An 18,849-nucleotide genomic window follows, 5' to 3' on the forward strand; every position below is an offset into this window, starting at 1 on the left:
CCATTTGTATTGTGCTAATTTAAACATTTATGGTGCATGTTTAGTCATACAGATGAATCAAATGAGAAATTTGGAGGGCTCATTTAATCTATAATCTTCAGAAATTCAAGCATATTAATATGTAAGCATATTGTCCCTACACTGCTGCTGACTTGCTAAGACTTGTCTAAATATATCCTGGGAGACACAAAATAAAATAAAGTGGCCCTGAATTCAAGAACTCACATTCTCTTGAGGCGCCTGGGTGGCTCAGTAGGTTAAGCATCAGACTTCAGCTCAGGTCACGATCTCACAGTTTGTGAGTTCGAGCCCCATGCCAGGCTCTGTGCTGACAGCTCAGAGCTTGAAGCCTGCTTCAGATTCTGTGTCTCCCTCTCTCTGTTCCTCCCCCACTTGCACTCTGTCTCTCTCTCTCTCTCTCAAAAATGAAGATTAAAAAAAATTTTTTTTAAAAGAACTCACATTCTCTTGAGACATGAAACAAATAACCCAAGATACAATATGTTGTTGAGAAAAAAAATTAGAAGCCATACAAAGGGATACATTTCAATTCTATCTCTCTGACCTGAGGCAAATACTTATCTGTTGCTGAATCTCACATTACTCTTTAAAGTTCTAAATGTTAAATGAGATAATGACATTTCCAAAACTCCTTATAGCAGTGGCTAGAACATAGTAATTATAAGAGTTAGCTCCCTTCCCTTTTCCTAGATGGCAGAAAATAGATGACAAATGGAAAATTAGAAAGAAATTTTAAGACTTTCATACCAGATTGGAACATTTCACTATAGCCTCACAAGACTATTTCTCCATTCCAAGGAGTAACACCATGAAAGTTTGCAGTGAGATGTGGTCAACGTGCTTTGTATTCACAATAATTGGAATTCTGACCAGTTTATACAGAAAATTTTACATACCGTAAACCCCAGTGATCTCCAGAAGTAAGCAGAAACAATTCTGTTTTGAAATGTAATCTTACATTATAATTCATATTTTAAAACAATCATACCTATTTACATCATGGATATACATCACAGGCAAACAGGGTCAAAGGAGAGGCTCTCATTTTTTTTTCTTTTTTAAAAAATAAAGGCTTATCTAGAAATAAACATAATCTTTTCAAAAGTCAGTTTTTCTCACTCCACATACACAAGGGTCCCTCTCATACTGCTTGTTTGTGTGTTTTTGTTTGTTTCCTCTTCTCCAGCATTTGGGCATAATGAATGTCCTGATCCTGGAATACCAATCAATGCACGGCGGTTTGGGGACAACTTTCAATTAGGAAGTTCGATTTCAGTTATTTGTGAAGAAGGATTTATTAAAACCCAGGGAACAGAGACAATTACGTGTATTCTTATGGATGGGAAAGTAATGTGGAGTGGACCAATTCCAAGATGTGGAGGTAAGTGCAATGGTCAGTGAAAATTATAACCCCATCGTTGCTGGATTTTTTACCACAATACCCGGGACTCGTTGTCTCGCCACTTTGAAGAATGAAGAGGTGAACACAAAATGAGCAGCAGGCCAAAATTCCTTAGAATGTAAGATCAGAAAGGAAGAAGAGTAGAAAAGCTCTCTTTACAGAGAGAGAACATTAGAAAGTGAATGCCTGTGACTATAGGCAAGAGTCCCTGTTGTAGAAAGTTCTGGTCAGCACCCACTCCCTCCTTCCCCCTTGTTCCTTCTCAGGTTCTACCTTATTGGCTTGATAGCTCTAGGTGCTGGTTTGTTCATTCCTGATTGGCTCGTTTCCATTGTATGAGGGGTGGTCTATGGCCATACTTCGGTCTTTTGTCAAATTCCTGAGAGAAACCCGAGAGGAAGTAGGTGGGGTCTGTTATGTTCTTAAGAAGAACCTTAGGCCTGGGGGGGGTTTGCTGTGGTCAGATACTCCCAACATTGTTACAAAATAGGTGTTTTTCCCCAACCAGGGACCTCAGGCCCTAATCTTTCCCTCTCTTCCTACTGAATCCTATCTTCTTCTATTATACCATCATCACTGTGCACTGGAAACTGTATTTAATCATATATGCATATATACATTAGGTATATGTGTTAAATTACACTTTTAGTTTTTCATGTTAAAATAATTGCCTAGAAACCTTTTAAAAAGTCCCCTTTAAAAGGAACTCTTAATAAAAGGTATACATTAATAAATGGTAAATATTGGTTGCATGTGCAAATTCTCTTTAGTGTACTTCAGAGTTACAGTTTAGTACACTTTCTAGTTTCTAGTCATATTTTTTCTTGGTATTTTAACTATTTATGGTATCAATATTGAATCTTCAAAAATGTGTTAACAATTATTATTTGCAATAAATAAATTTATGCTAAAGCAGCCATTATTTAAAATGTGTACTTTTTGTCAGCATAGTTCACTAAACATTTTTTTTCAATTTTGATTTACTCAATAAGATATAGTCAAGAAAATTCAAAGGAATGTATGTGCGTAATGTATGCGTGTGTGTACGCAACGTTTGAAAGTTTACATCTTTGAATATATACACTTATCTAAAGTCACTAATTATATTGACAAGAAGGAAGGATGATCCTACTTAAAAATAAAATATACCAAGTATAGTGTGTCAAATTATTTATTAAACAATTTTTTTTTTACATTTATATATTTTTGAAAGACAGAGAGAGCATGAGCAGGGGAGGAGCAGAGAGAGAAGAAGACACAGAATCTGAAGCAGGCTCCAGGCTCCGAGCTGTCAGCACAGAGCCCATCACGGGGCTGGAACTCACAAACCACAAGATCATGACCTAGGTCAAAGTCGGATGCTTAACTGACTGAGCCATCTAGGCACCCCTATAGTGTGTCGATTTAGAATCTATAGGTTGTGTATATGAGTTGTGGAGCTTCATTTAGAATTGTCACATTGGGATTAACATTCTTCTTTTCTCCTTCCACTCCAGTACCAAAGATTACATATCTATTTTATTTAAAAAGATGTAGGAGGGGACACCTGGGTGGCTCAGTCCATTGAGTGTCCGACTCTTGATGTCAGCTCAGATCATGATCTCACAGTTGTGAGATCAAGCCCCATGTCCAGTTCTGTGCTGAGAGTGCAGTCTGCTTGGAATTCTCTCTCTCTCTCTCTCTCTCTCTCTCTCTCTCTCTCTCTCTCTCCCCCCCCCCTTTCACACTCTCATAAATAAATAAATAAATAAATATTTTTAAAAAATGATATAGAAGAACTTTTACTAAGGAACAGATAAACTAGAGCCAGGAAACATTTTTTTGCAGATCACCATGTAATGATTAGGTGATAATTTGTAAATGATTACTTCTTTTTCTTGCTCTCCCAATTTTTCTTCTTACATGTGTCCAAACTGACAATGAAATTTTATTTTTTTCTTTTTCAATTTCTGGCTGTTAAATTGAGAATATTTAATGTATAATTTTCAGAAGTATAGCAGACTTCATTGACTAATACAGCCATTACCTACAAATGCTGCCATTCATTGAGTTGAACATTTTCCTAATGTCTCGTGATGAACTACTCCAGACCACGCAATTATGCTTTCCTATTAGCCCCTTCACTTAGCACCGCCTTCCTCTTCTAATCACTTTCTCATTTGTAATATTAGGGACTGAACTAGATGACTTCACGGTTCTTTTCCAAACCTCAAAGGTTATGAGTTTAGTCGGGGCTACCTTCGTGATGGTTATGATTGTGCTATTGTGTTTTCAAACAACATAACAGGATTGCCCAATAAAAGGCTGAAATAAAAAAAGAAAAACAGAAAGTAATGTTCATTTTTTCCCATTATACTTTGCCCTTGAGCACATTCATTCCTGAACAGTTGTTGATCCAAACTTGAGGAATCAGTCAGAGAAGCCTACACTAGTATTTGAAGGAAAAGTAGGAGATGGAAGAAAAAAATGGGTTCAGGCCGAAGGAATGCCACTGATTCAATGTATTGGAGTGGAGGATAGAGGCTCAGGGTTTGATGATAATAAGAGGGGTGCCAAGCATGCCAGGCTTTGCAAACAATCCTGGATGGATTAAAATTATCCTGTGGCCAGAGGGAAGCCACTTTAGCTCAGAAGTGATATGATCAGAGCCTCTCCCTTCTCTGCCCTAGGAGTTGTATACAGGCCAGTGGACAGAAACAGAGACCACCTCTGGGTAACTGTTGAGTCTGGTTAGAGCCTCATCTGCCTCATTTGGGTGTTGGTTGAGAAGCTACTTATTTCCTAGCTGAACGGGGAGTAAAAATAATGAGCTTGACACCAACAAATCTTTTTATGAATCACTGTTTCATTTGAGAGAACAATTTTAGCAAGATTTTTCACTGTGAAAAATGAATGGTATTTAACCTTTAAACACGAGTGAAACAAATATTCTGAACTCTAATTTGGCACAGGCCAGGAGGCCCTTGTGACATCCTAAAAAGAGCTTTGTGGAATTCCCGAAGGAGAGTATTTTTTTCTGTGTGTATGAGTGAAATTACAGACACATGGCTCACTTTGCCAGTTTCTGGATTTTATCCCACAGTGGGAACATGACTAACAATCAAGTTGGAGACAGAGAAGGTAGAGTCAGAGTGGGCTGAAAGCGATCTTACCGTGGCACTGGGCCAGGTTACCTGCCATATCCCAGGCCATGTTGTGAGGCAGTTTCCACCCAATAAAGCAGACTGCTGTCAACTCCTGTATAACTAACTCTGGTGGGTGTAATTTCTGAGACTCTAAGGTTTGTAAAGATTTCCTTTAGTTTTAGTTTTGCCTCAATTCCACTTAGCTGTGAACAACCAAAGCCTGAGACTAGCCGAGGAAAGCTCATTCTTTTTCTCTCCTAATGTGTTTTCATCGTGGTGGTGGTTCTACCACTAGCCGCTCCCACTGATGCAAAAAACTATGTCTGGGAGCCCTCTCTGCCCAACTTCTTTGTCCTTTAGACCTGTATTTTGACAGACAAGTTTTGCTTATTATTTATTGCAATTTATTTTTGGGGGCGTGATCACAGCCTTCAATATATGCTTGCTATTTTAGCTGAAACTTTTTTGTCATCATATTAAATATTTTATATAGGTGAAATACATACTTGTGTATGTTCTGAAAAATACAAATAATTCTTTATATTTTATTCTCTCAGAACATTCCAAAATTAAATGCATTGTTGAAAGTTGCTTAAAATGTTTGGATTGCTATGTGTTAAAATTAGGAAGTAGGAAGTTGCTTGTTTCAATCAGAATTTATAGAGCAAAGGAAGTGAGTATAAAATGTTTTGATAATAAAACCCAGAGTTTCAACCTCTTTAAAGATTGCCCTCTCCCTCCACTACCACCGCCGCTCCCCGCCCCCCAACACCGTCTATTGCAATTATCTAGAAGTTTAGGCATTTGGCAAATTAGTAATCCATGACAACCAGTCTTCAACTCTAAAACTGTGGAAAATTGATGAAAAAAGTGAAAGGAAATGTTTTATCAGTCCTAGTCCTTGAATAGGGATTAGTGAGAAGAAAGAGAGACATGAGATCATAATTTGTTGCAGTTCTATGATCCCACAGCTGAACTTGGATTCATTTCAGGGAGCTTAAATACAATTGTGGAACAGAATTGGGTTATACATTTTATTCACTGACCTGAAGTTCACCACTGATGCATTAACTAAGGATAGATTTAGGCTATCTTTGTGAAAATTTGAACCTTTTTCTCTAGAATGGGTTGACGAAATTCCCTCATGAGAAAGAGAGATTACAGACATTCTAAAGCTTTATGATCTTTCAGTTTTGCTAATGGAAAACAAAACACATTAATTATTGTAATCAGCATTGATTCAAAATCACTTTGAATTCTACAAACTGTTCGCCTAACTCAGTTTAGTGATGATCAATGACTTCTTCACTTATACGTTAAGACTGTAGCCTGAATATAACTGGCTGTATCTAGGGCCAGTCTCTGCATGGTGTCTCCTTCAAAGATCTATCTACAGCCCATGAATAGTGTAGACGATTATCATAGGTCTACTTTAATGGGCTGCCATAGGGATTTTCACGATATGCCATGAAAGCTTCCTAAAAATCCTCCTCTTCTGTCTTTACCAAAGTTTCCCCTCAGAGCAGCTACATAAACACCCTCCCTCTTTTGCCCTGTGGTCCCCTCAAGACCCCTCTGCCCTCGCATTCATTTTTTTTCTGCACAGCCCAAACCCCTGTTGGGCACCTGTGAGCCTCCTCACTAAAATTCAGCCCTCAGGAAGTTCAGTTTTCTCTTTAGAATATTTTTCCCTTGGGTTTTCTTCTTTCCACACCCTTTTTCTTTCTCCTAATATGATCAGAATTTTTCTCAGGGGCCTCTGAGGGCATTGTGAGACTCACCACATTTACTTCAAAGTCTCTTCTACAAGCCTAGGTGCTTGGAAATTTGGAAAATGGGGGAAAGGAGCACTCTATTACTGTATTTGGGTTTATTTCTCTCTTCACCTGTGCGTATGAATGTATCTTCTGAAATATGGGTAAGATGTTGCTTTCACTTAATTGTTTTTCTCAAGGGAATAATATGCAACTAGATTTCCTTCATAGTACCAAGCAGGAGAGTCTTTTTCTCAGTAAAATCACATTACTAGTTTCTGGAATGTTCCTTATAATGAATACTGCTATACAGAAGACAAAATTCAAGGTATAATATTTGACCCAGAGAGGTTTCCTTTGTTGGGCTTTGGGAAACTCACTAGTCTCTGACCACCATAATCTGCCTGTCCAAATGCCAGCTCTAAAAGGCTAAGACATATATTTTCCATACCTTAAATGATCTGAGCATCATTATTTGGCCTTCTTTCCTCATTGTCTATCTTTACCATTTTTAGGTTAAACTCTATTAGTCTGAGTTCATCCTTCTAAAGTATAGCCATAATTAACTTATTTTTTTCTTAGCTTTGATTTGCTTCACCAGATTCATAAGTCTCTTTGTAGTGGGGTTTAAATATATGCTTACTTGGTAAACTGGCTATAAATCAACTCTGACATGTACTTGTTACAGGTGCTTCTGATCCTCCCATCTGTTCATACCTTTTCCTAGCGGAAGTCTTACTTTTAACTGTTTATATGAGGTTACCACATCCCCAGCATATGGCGTTCCAGCATTTGAACGCAGCTCAAATTCATTTGGATATTCATGTCCTCTAGGGTGGTGAGGCTGACTGCCATTAGATGGAGGTTTTGATGGCTCTGAGTTCACAAATAGTACCTAACACCCAGTGCTATAGATCAGGAGTCATAACCTCAAATGCTTACAGGAGCAAGGCAATAACAGAAACAGATTAGATGGGCTAAATAGAACATGCTGCCTTCCTAAGAGGGAGGTGTGATTTCTCACTTTTTATAGAGACATGGTTACAAATAAGCATTTCTCTTTTTAACATCAATAATAACAATAATGAATAATACAAGAATGATATCATTGACAACTGATGACAGTGTTCCCATTAGTCCTGACAGTTCCTTCATGCACATTAGAAAAGGGCATTTTCCAAGAGGGAAATGGCTTGAACTAGTGATTACCAAGGTCACTTTAATTTGAGATCCAGCAGTAGCAATCAATCCTTTGGGAGTATGCAAGGTCAATGGAGCCGGTCAGGAGACATATACCAACCTCTCCATTTTGAGAAAGCACTCCGGTGTCTCAAAAAATTGGGTGTCCTTTGGACTTACCTAAGAACCATTTTCCAGATAGTGATATCATGAAAAAGTCTTTTGAGTACCTCCTTTTTGTGAATTTGTGTAACACTGCTCAAATGTGATCCTCAACCAGAGTCTAGGCTGGAACACCCTATTCTGAACTAAGCAGTCTCTCCTGGATTGTCATTTCAATCTAGAGTAGTCTGTATAATCTCCTTCTGACTTTGCATTGATATTCTGCTCAGCACGATTATCTTTCATCATTTGGCACTATATATATATATATTTTTTTTTTCTAATAGTTTAGCTGCTGGTATGGCTCAATTATGTGGTATGATTTGATTCAAGGAGACTCAGGAACTGTCCTAGTTATTCAGGAAGCCCTTAATAAAAAACAGACATGTTTGCTTTGTTTTTCTTTAAGAGTTAAGATATGAAAGTTTTATGCAGTACAGTAAATAGAAAGCTTCCCAAATACCTTCTTGAGCTGTCTCTTCCCCCATCCTCCCATTCAAGGTAACTGTTACATGTAAAAATCATCTTCATTATCATTGTCGTATTCATAATCATCATCACCATCATCATCCTATCTCTCTCTCTCTCTCATGCTTACATACAGTCCTATCATCACTAAGCTGTTCTCTCCCTTCCTATTTTCCCTGTCTCAGCCCCATGCCCTTGCTTCCATGTATTTAGTCCCTCTCCTCCACATTCAACCCTTAGACTAACATGAGACCTACTCATTCCACTCTACTGTGTCCCCAAGAAAGTTCAGCCTGTTCTAATAGTTTCAGTTGAGATTCTATCTCCTTGGAAGGTTGGTAGATGCATTATATCTCATTATAAGAAATTATGAATGAGTTTAAAAAAATAAAAGAGGAGAACGATCAAGTTTTTGGCATATCTTTTCAAGGTATTCTCTGGGTCGCATTTCTACTTTATGAATGCCTGCTTCTGTATTTGCCAGTAATAAACCAGCCAAAAAATCCCAAAAGAACTTGAAAAAGATACCATGCCATAAGACAGAATAAAACAAGAAAGTTCTCTTTCTAGGTGTCAAGCAGTGAACACTATGTCATCTAGAGTTTCCTGTTTTAAAAATCAAGACAGTTGGACATAAATTAAGTCTCCTATCTTTGTTGCAGTCATAGAAGGAAACTGTTCCTGAGTATGAGGATTTATTATTCATTGGTGAATGTCATTTTTTAAAGCTACTGAACTCAACTCAGGTAGACTGAAAGATGAGAAGGATTTATTTACAGACCAAAAATGAGAGTTGGGTTAAAATGTATTCATTATTTTGTTATAAAATCTGAAGTACATAACCATTTACTTTTTAAAGTCAGATGTTTCTTAATACTTTAAAGTTATAATTATTTAACTGTTCATGGTAAAATAAGTTAGACAATCTAAAATTTATATACTTTTTGAGTTTCATTTTATTAAATATACTACTCAGGCTCATTTTTGTCTCTCTTCCTGGTTTCTCCTCATCCTGATGATCTCTGTTTGTTCCAAAGCTAGGTGTTGAATATTTTCCCCTCTCTATTTCCATTCACTCTATGGGTAACTGTCAACCAGTCTCTAACTTTAAATAATATCTATGTGCTGATGTCTCTCAAATTTACATCACCAGCCTAGTTCTTTTCCCTGAAGTCCAGACTCATATATTCAACTTCCTACTCAACATCTCCACATAGATGTTTAATAGGCATCTCAAACTTAACCTGTCCAAAACTGATCTGATCTCCCCCTGTCACTCCAAACCTGCTACTGTCACAGACTTTCCCCATCATCATTAATAGCACTCCATTCTTCCAGTAATTTAAGCCAAACTTCTTGGAGTAATTTCTGACTCCTTTCTTTCTATTACAGCCATACACAGACCATCAGAAAAATCTGTTAGCTGTACCTTTGAAATATATTCAAAACTCATCTAGTTCTTACTTATTCCACTGCTGACATCCTGGTCCCAGCAACCATCATCTCTGGCCCAAATTGCTACAATAAGTCCCTAACTGGGCTTCTTCCCTTGTTCCTATTCAGTTCTGTAGAAATGATTTGTTGCCCAATTCACCTATGCTCACTGATTAATTTCTTCATAGTCATTTCTCCACTGAGACTCAGAAGGGTTCTGATGCATACACACTATCTGCATTTCTCCTCATTTTTACCTGGATTATGTCTCCCTTGCTCTCTGAGCTGTAGCTAGCTAACAATAGCTTCTTTGATCTAAAGCAATCCCCTCAACAAAAATGGAAATAGAATATTGGCCTTCTGGATTACATGGTCATGTTCTTGAATATAATTAGGATGTAATACATTCATTGGACTGCTTTATAGATAAAGAGGATTACATTTAATGAAATACATTGGAAGAGTCAGATGAGTTGCTATTGGCTCAAAGCTGTTGATTTAATTAAGACACCAAGTTAAGACTAAGCGAAAGAGAAGTCACCTCTTCCTTGTGAAGGTTCATAATATTTAATATTATTGCCATTGTAGCCTCCCTGACAAGAAAAAACATTAGGAGCAAAATGTATGGCAAACAAGGTGTAGAAGCAAATTTTTCTATAGCTTTGGAATTGGCCACCTAGATGCTCAACCAAGGAGAAAAAAGTTTCAATACCCATTCTATAAAAAAAAAAATCATAAAGATAATAATAAATTGAAGTCCAGATACCCCCTTCATGGCTAATTAAGTGTGTTCTAACTAACTCATCTCTCTTAATCATAACTTCAGGCACCCCACTCCCAATTTATATAAGCAGCAAAAAGAAAGCAAGGCAGATCAAGATCTAGATCTATCCATCTATCTGTCAATCTAACTGAAACTGTTGAAGTCAAAAGTTGTTCAGTTTTTCATTTATCTCCCTATAGGAAGGAGGATGCTAGTCTTTTTCTTCTCAATCCAAGTTGAAGGGAAGGGCCTTAGAAGAATCCCTCATAGAGAGTGGAGTTGCCTGGGAGAATGAGAAACAAGAATCCCCAGGTGGATATCTGATTATACAATGTAGTACTTGCTGATCTGTCTTCTGTGCTGATTGAACAAGAGGAGGAAAACTGGTGAAAGCTGACAGACTGAAGACGAGGAAAGCTGTCTAGTTCAAACAATTTGGCAAGTCAGTGATATGCATTTCCTATGCATTAAATGAATACTAAAGAAGGTACCCAAGCTTGGCCACCAACTGTAGGAAACTCAACAGCCTGAAACCATAGGGTATACTGCCAGGGGTAGGAGCAAGGAAGTTACTGGAAAAGGTTGAGCTCCTCCTATATCAGGCAGTTTTACAGTGAGAAGCCACCTTCCCCACTCTTGGTCTTTCCAAAGGACTCATTTATTCTCATGAAGAACAAACATTTTCCATATCTGACAAATAAAGGCATCAGGGAACAGTCAGGGGTAATGAGGACAATAGCCATAGCCAGGAAAGACTGACAGCACAATCTGTCCTGTCCTAGCCCTGACACATCACAAGGAAAAGAACCTAAAAGGAAGAGGAAGGAGTCAAGACAAGGGGGGAGACTATTCCAAGTGCTGAAATGAATGGAGGAATGAATCAGCAAGTTCTGATTCTCCATCAGCACCCTTCTCCCCATCTTCCAAGCCTCTATGGCCACTGCTCAAGGATGGACCTTGGATGGATGGGTGGAGAGAATAAGATAAGAATTTTCCATTGGGCTAGACCAAGTTTTTTAATACTGAAAGTGATGAGAATATTAGAGGATCTGTCCAACATTTTTTTAAGGAGATGGAGATTTGCCAGTGCATGCTTGAAAGCAGCAGAAGGAAGGAAGGAAGGAAGGAAGGAAGGAAGGAAGGAAGGAAGGAAGGAAGGGGGAAAGGAAAGGAAAGGAAAGGAAAGGAGAAGAAAGGAGAAGAAAGGAGAAGAAAGGAAAGGAAAGGAAAAAAGGAAAGAGACCTTTTCTGGTTTTGTTCCATCAATTTCAGAATGCACCATAAAATGTTTGCTCAAGCAAGAACTTCCTTGCCCTCAGAGGAGAACTTTCTGCATCACTATGGCTTATTCTCATTCTTACTCTCTAATGGGTTATCTGAGAGAATTCTTTCAGTGAATAGGATGGGATGGAAGTCCTTGAAGAACTTTTGGGAGAAAAGGCTGAATCTACATGCCTGATGAACTTTCCCTTTGAGTATAAGAGTTTTTTCTCTTGAACTCAATTAGCTTCAAATGAAAGGAAACCCTTCTCATTCACAGATATTGCATTCTCTTTGGAGGGACTTCTTTTGAGGGAGCAATGGGAGTGACAATCCAAGGCATAGATCAGAATTTATTTGTGGTTCTCATTGAGAGAATGTGTGTACATCTAAAAATAAACCCCACTTTTAAATACATGTTTATGTAGTATTAAATTCCATTCTCCTGGAGAGCTACCCTAGGGAAATGGAAGTACTAACAATCTGCAAGGTTTTGCTCCCACTGTTGGGGCGGGGGATGAGTCTGAGAGAAGGGATAAAGGGGCAATGGAAGAAGGTGCAGAGCTGTGACTGTTTCTCTGTAACCCTGGCCCTTTAATTTGTGTGTTTCTGGTTTCTCTTTTTATCCTAAATTCAGACCCAACATGTTTCTCATTATTTTCTTTGAAACAATACCCAACCTTTCTGAGGTTGAAGAGAGTCAGTGATTACTTCCCATACCTACATCCCTAAAGCCAGGTAGGGTGGGGAGAAGGATGGAAACATCAGTGTTTGATAACCTGGATGTGGTATCTAGATTTTATCATGCACAGCTCCACAGAAAGGCTATCTCTCAGACCAAATGTTAGAATACTCACTTTGTAATTTCACTTATAGCCAAACCCCTGATCAAAGCCATCTCTTCCCATCCACAAATCCCTTGTGAGCACCTAACTGCCGCTTCTCAGATGAAAGAGCGTCTCCTGCTGTGGAACACTAAACATTATCTGAATTTTATCTGAATGTAGGCTGAGGCACTTTTGACTCTTTCATACAGGTCTTAAAACATACTGGCTATTTTGAATTTGTCCGTTCTACTTAAAGCAACACAGAAATGAGTCAGCACTCCAACGCAAATTATTTATAACAGACTTTCTTCAGACCTTAGAGAAATAAAAGTAGATAAATGAACTATGCCTACTTTATATTGGTCATGCATGCCCTGTTTTTATTGCCAAAGACAAGGGGGCTTAGAGGCAACAATCTGTATTTCACTAACAGATGCAAAACACCTCTTTATCTCAGGAACCTGAGACATTATCCAGGAGAATCTTGATGCTACAGACCAGTCATATCTTAGATTTGGTCAGTGGTCTATGGGCTAACAGCAGGAAAATGGCCTGTGAAGACAGGGTGGGGGGAGGATCTTGTTCACAATGAAGCTTTCTGGATCCCACCCTATAATTACCAGAAGTGTATTCTGGAAATATGCATTTAACAAGTTCCTGAGGTGCCCACTAAGGTTGGAAAGGCTTCAAAAGGAGTAACCACTGCATAAAACCATGACGTCTTCGCCTTCTTCCTCCAAAAAGTGTAAGCTTCAGACACACAGAACTATTGGACTCTCCCTCATACACATTAGTATTTCTCACTTCCTAACTCTGCTCTTTCTGTTCAACTCTCCCTATCTTCTATTCTTGTTCTTCTTGTTCTTGTTCTTCTTGTTCTCCTCCTCCTCCTCCTCCTCCTCCTCCTCCTCCTCCTCCTCCTCCTCCCTCTCTTCCTCCTCCTCCCTCTCTTCCTCCTCCTCTTCTTCCTCCTTCTTCTCCTTCTCCTTCTCCTTCAATCTAAATTCACTTCTGACAAAATTGCCTTTAAGAACTGTTTCCATTTAATGTCCTTAGGATGTTATCTGACCCTGCCTGTGTTGCTAGACTGTCTGCCCAGCTTAAGCATGTACTTGTACTACATGTTAGCTGTGTCTGTCTTCTTTATAGTGTGTGTCTCTTGAGGGCAGAGGAAATATCACATGAATATGTTTTTTTAATTTTAGCACCTGGCACAATATCTTATATATAGCAGAAACTAAACAAATCAGGCTCTGAGCTGACAATGTAAAGCCTGGTTGGGATTCTCTCTCTCCCTCTCTCTCTCTCTGCCTCTTTCTCTCTCCCTCAATGTAAATAAATAAACATTTTTTTTTAAATGGTGTTGCTAGAATTTCACATTTGTATTAAAAAATCTTTGGGTTGAATATTCTTTCCCCCTAACCATCCATCTTTGTCTTCATCAAATCTACCTTAAAGAGAATAAGATATGTTTAATTAAATGTCTCTTATAAAAAGGAATCCAATACATCTATCTTGGAAATAGTGCCTTATTTGGAATTTTAAGATTCAAATTAGAATCTCACCTCTGCCACTACCCAGGTCTGTGTTTCTTGTGAGGTTGTGTTTCATGCTTTTTTCCTCATCTGCAAAACTGGAAAAGGAAAGAAACCAGCATTTTTATGCTACAAGATTATTAAAGAATCAAATTAAGTAACGTATATAAAAACATACTCCAACCTGGAACACGTGTCTCTCTTAGTTGGTATGGCAGAAATATGTAGCTGTTCATCTTTAAGCTGTGTTACCCTGTTCGTTATATAGAATTGTAGATGGGGAAACAGTTACCCAGCTGAAGGACTTCTCACAGCTTCCTTTGCAGTTAGATATGACCGTGTGAGTAAGCAGAAGTAATATAAATAACGTGTAGGCCATGGTTCATAAAAAGCATACACAGACTGGTCTTCCACACTCTGTTTCCTTTCCGGCCAACTGAAATGGAAATAACCTGCAAGGCAGTCTAGGAAGTCACACATTGAAAGTGGCCAACCCTTTCTTGTCCTGTGTCATGAGAGTTTGGGGTGAGGGGGGAAGGCTATCTTGCCAGTAGAGTGATCTCATTATACTGCCACATGATTGTGTCAAAGAAATACTTCACCAGAGTTAGAGGCAAGGAGGATGTATGACTTTATTCAAGACTATTGCAATAGAAATTGAACTCAGTTGCACTGAGGGATGGTTTAAGGGCTGAGGTGGGCTAGTGGAAAAGTACTGAAGGAAGTTAGGTGAGTTGTCTGGAGTCTTAAGTCTGTCTAAAGTTTTGTCAATTTGAAGGCCATTTTGGTCAGGTGAGAAATAAACTATTTTGTTAAGCTATTAAAATCTAGGTGTTTATTTATTTTACCAGCTACAGATATCTTAATCTAAACAGTTAAAGGAGAGAATGACCCAAGCAGAAATAGTCCATCCCAGCCTTTGCCAAAATGCAGTGATATAATAATGAGTATCGGTCAATACCTACTTAATTTGATTAAATTAAACTATTTTTTTCAAAAGGTTGCATCTTAAACCGCCTTTTAATTTTTTTCCTTCTACCTGTTCACCTTTATCTTCTACCTGCATTAAAGCTTTAGCATTAGTCTGTGTTGAAAATGATGCCCAATATAGACAAGATCTCCAGATTCTATTTTCTATTTTTTCTTGTGATATTTCACAACCCTTTTAGCCTCAGCATCAAATCTTATTATCTTTCTATGTAAGATTCCATCCTGTTTTGTGCTCCCCATTATGGGAGTGGAATCACCATCCATCCATTACAAGCCAGGGGCCCAATGACCAGTTGAGATTTCATCTTGCTCACTCATTGCATGTAATTAATAAATGCTTTTGAGTCTACCTCCTAAATATCTCTTGCAGTCAGTACTTTCCTATTACCATCATATCTCAGCGTCTGATGATACCTTCTCTGCATAATAGTATATGATCTCATCAACTCCATATGTATTGCGCTTAGTCCACTTTACATGCAATTGCCACTTAAATGAAAATCTTTTTCTTTGTGTATATATATGTGTATGTATATATATATATATCCTTTGTCTATAATTTTTCAATTGCCTGTGGTTGACTTTCCACAATATAGCTTCCCAGGTCTTTTTCTACCTTTTTTTTCCCCTTTAATGTCCCATCACTTCTCGGTTCCCTAAGAAAGATACTGGCATTGCTAAATATTGTGCTAACCTAACTTTCTACTCTTTTGGAAACATTGTTATGCCTATCTCTCTCTTTCCTCCTGATGAACCTGACTCATCCTTGAAGGCTCAAATTAAGCAGATTCTCTTCTTTGAGGACTTAATTCATCCCCTTTTCCAGACCTCTGCCCCATGAACATATCTTTTTTTATAGAGTTTATGACATGCTTCCTTTATGTTTCTGTGTTTTGCATGTGAGAAGTGTGAGGAAGGCAAATTGCCTCTGTTCAAATCCTTGCTGGCTGAGATGTAAAGGGAAAGAAAATTCTTCTCTACCCATTAATTTCCCAACTGGACTAAGAATTACATTTACATGAGACAGATTAACAGGAGGAAAAAAAAAGTTTTATTACATGTGCAAGGAGGCCAAGTAATGAAATTGAAACCTAAAGAAATGATCAAGGCAGGTAGTTTATATACTTTTTCTACAAAGAGACAATGAATCTCTGAGGATTTGGCAGGACAGAGAAAACTTTGGGAGCTTCAGTTGGTAAGAAATTCTAAACAGAATTTAGACCGGGGTAGTAAATTAACAAGCGTTGTTTATACAGCCTCCTTGGCTGTAAATTTACCATCTCTGGTGATAAGGATGTCTCTCTACCTCCTGGTACAGGGAAGGTACTCTTCATGTGGGAGACTTATTTCTTGCTTTCAGGGGGACAGAGAGGAGTCTGAGTGTCCTTGAACAGACAGTCTATTAAGTAACTTTATTCAAAATAAGCAGTATGCCAAAGAGGCTCATCTCGGGGTGGTCTGCCTTGACCCCACATATGCAAATTATTTAAATACACATGTAGCTTTCTTTTTTTCCCCTATAATAATAGTACATATGGCTAGATTTTTCTGAGCCTCATATAAAATAATTCAAAAACTTTTCATGCAGTTCCTGGCACACCCAATAAATGTTACTCGGTATGTTTATGTTATGTTAGTCAGATGTTTATTCAATAAATTTTAATTAGTACAAGTAATACGAATACCACACAAACACATACCTGGCACACAATTGTTGGCATGACTAAAATATGAATGCATAAATGACGAGTGAGTGAATAAATGAAGGGGACTTTCAAAATACTTTGTGTGGTCTTGATCTCCCTGCTTTGTGTATATTCCAGTTTCCCTTATTCAGACAAGGTTTAGTTACTGTTTTTTACAGCAATCTGTCTCAGATTGTGTTGTCTTTATACCCAGAGGTACATAATCTGATCTTAGTTGTTAAATGTGTAAGCATTTAGTACATCTCAATAGCTACATATTTATTTTCAGAATAATATTTTGGGAAATATTTGGGGAAAAATTATAAGCTTCACTTAAAAACTGATTTCATGGATATTTTTGTTCAGGGCAAGTCTAAAAATGTCATTTAAGTTAAAATATAAGTGAATCTATATGAAGAAAGTTATTCATTTAATATAAGCTATGCATGGATATTGCAAAATTACGAGGTGTAGGCCATTGTCTTATTACCTTTGGGTCTGTATGGTTATCCCCTTTACAGTTAAGTTTCTCTTTACAAGTTCAAATCTTTGTTACTAATATTATTAGTAGCTCTTTGCTCCAAAGCTCCCACTCCCTCACATGCACGCATATGCTCTCTCTCTTTTTTCCCTATATTCTATACTTCTGTCTGTTTCAGGTAGATTTCTACATCTCTTTTCTCTATACTTGATCTCCCTTATTTTTCCCTGCATTTTGTCCTCTCCATACTCTGCTGCTCTGGCTACACTGTGGCTTCTCCTTGTGCACATCCCCCTGCCACCTGCCTGCTAGTCACTATGATCATGAGGCTGGTCCTGACTGATCTGCACTGAGCACCTGTCTCTCTCTCGCGTTTCACACCTTCTCGGGGAGTCTGTTCCCATACTTTTGGAATAATAATTTTGGGGAGTTTCAACCCTATGTGTAAGAGAGACAGCCTGCTTCAGAACATGTCATAAGTTAACTAGAAGACATACCTTTTAACAGGGTCATCATTCAGAAAATTCCTTTCAAGGAGCTGACAGTAACCACATTTTTATGTTACTCTTTTGCTTTAAAGCCCTCTCCTAACTGCCTCCCTCATACTTTGGAGAGAGGGACCAGCTAAAATGTTTCTGTGTATTTTACTTTTTAATCCTTTATGGCCCATTACTCAATTGTTAATTTTATGACTGATTGCCTCTTTTAACGATGATTATACTGAAGTGCACAAATCCTTGCCTAAAACAATATGAGTCCATGACATATTTAGGATTTCTGTCAGAAATTCTCCATAATTCTAGGACCTTCTCTCACTAAGATACTTTACTCTGTTTTTTAAAATATGGTAATTTAAGTGGCTATTATGCACATAATTTTATTTTTGAAATACATAATAACCCTACAGGAAACCTAATTATGAGTCATTGTAACAAAGAGGAGTAAATAATCCTCATGGAAATGGTCTCCTTTGAAAGCTTTTTAGGAAACAAAATTAAATTCTACTAAGGAAGAAAATCTATCTTTTTTAATGTTTATTTTTGAGAGAGAGAGACAGAGCACAAGTGGGAAAAAGGCAGAGAGAGAGAGAGAGAGAGAGAGAGAGAGAGAGAGAGAGAGAAAGACACAGAACCGAAGCAGGCTCCAGGCTGTGAGCTGTCAGCACAGAGCTCGATGCAGGACTCGAACCACAGACCACGAGATCATGACCTGAGCCAAGTTGGACACTTAACCGAATGAGCCACCCAGGCACCCCAGAAGAAAATCTAATTTTATCTGAAAGATTTTCTTTTGCATACAAATAACAAATTTTGGCAATTTCACATAAAAATGCTTTTCTTAAATGGATATTTATAGTAATGCTGCATTCCTAGGCCAATTTATAAATATTTCCTATTTTCTTTGGGTTGTATCAAATTATTTCAAAAATGAAAACTAGTAAAAATAGTGTCTGGAGCAATAGATTTTAGAAATTTTGTAAGGTAAAACAAAAAGAAATAAGTAAACAACAAAAATATAAACAAATGGGATAAAGTTTAAATGGAACTATTTAAGAGAAAATAAAAATATAACCTAGTAAGTCTTTGGGAATGCTCTCTAATATGTTGAAAAGCTAATAGTATATATTTGATCTTTTTTCTTTCTGAATAATTTTTAGTAATTCAAATACTCTTTGCTCCATGTTTTGTTTTCTGTGTGTATGTCCTGAAGGTATGGAGTAGGTTATGCAGAGTAAAGTAGAGAAGTTGAGTGTAGGCTAGAGA

At 37.8% G+C, this 18,849-nt stretch overlaps 1 protein-coding gene across 6 annotated transcripts in view; it reads left to right on the forward strand.

Moving 5' to 3' along the window:
• The window catches only part of CSMD3 (CUB and Sushi multiple domains 3), a 1,255,667-nt gene that overhangs the window by 815,640 nt on the left and 421,178 nt on the right, over nt 1-18,849 (forward strand). For all 6 annotated transcript variants that reach the window (XM_045453867.1, XM_045453870.1, XM_045453869.1 and 3 more), the window contains one exon: nt 1,208-1,402. In XM_045453867.1, the coding sequence (XP_045309823.1) occupies nt 1,208-1,402 (195 nt within the window). The remainder of the gene's footprint in view (nt 1-1,207; nt 1,403-18,849) is intronic.

This window comes from Leopardus geoffroyi, chromosome C3, assembly GCF_018350155.1.
Source record: "Leopardus geoffroyi isolate Oge1 chromosome C3, O.geoffroyi_Oge1_pat1.0, whole genome shotgun sequence".
Classification (NCBI taxonomy): Eukaryota; Metazoa; Chordata; class Mammalia; order Carnivora; family Felidae; genus Leopardus; species Leopardus geoffroyi.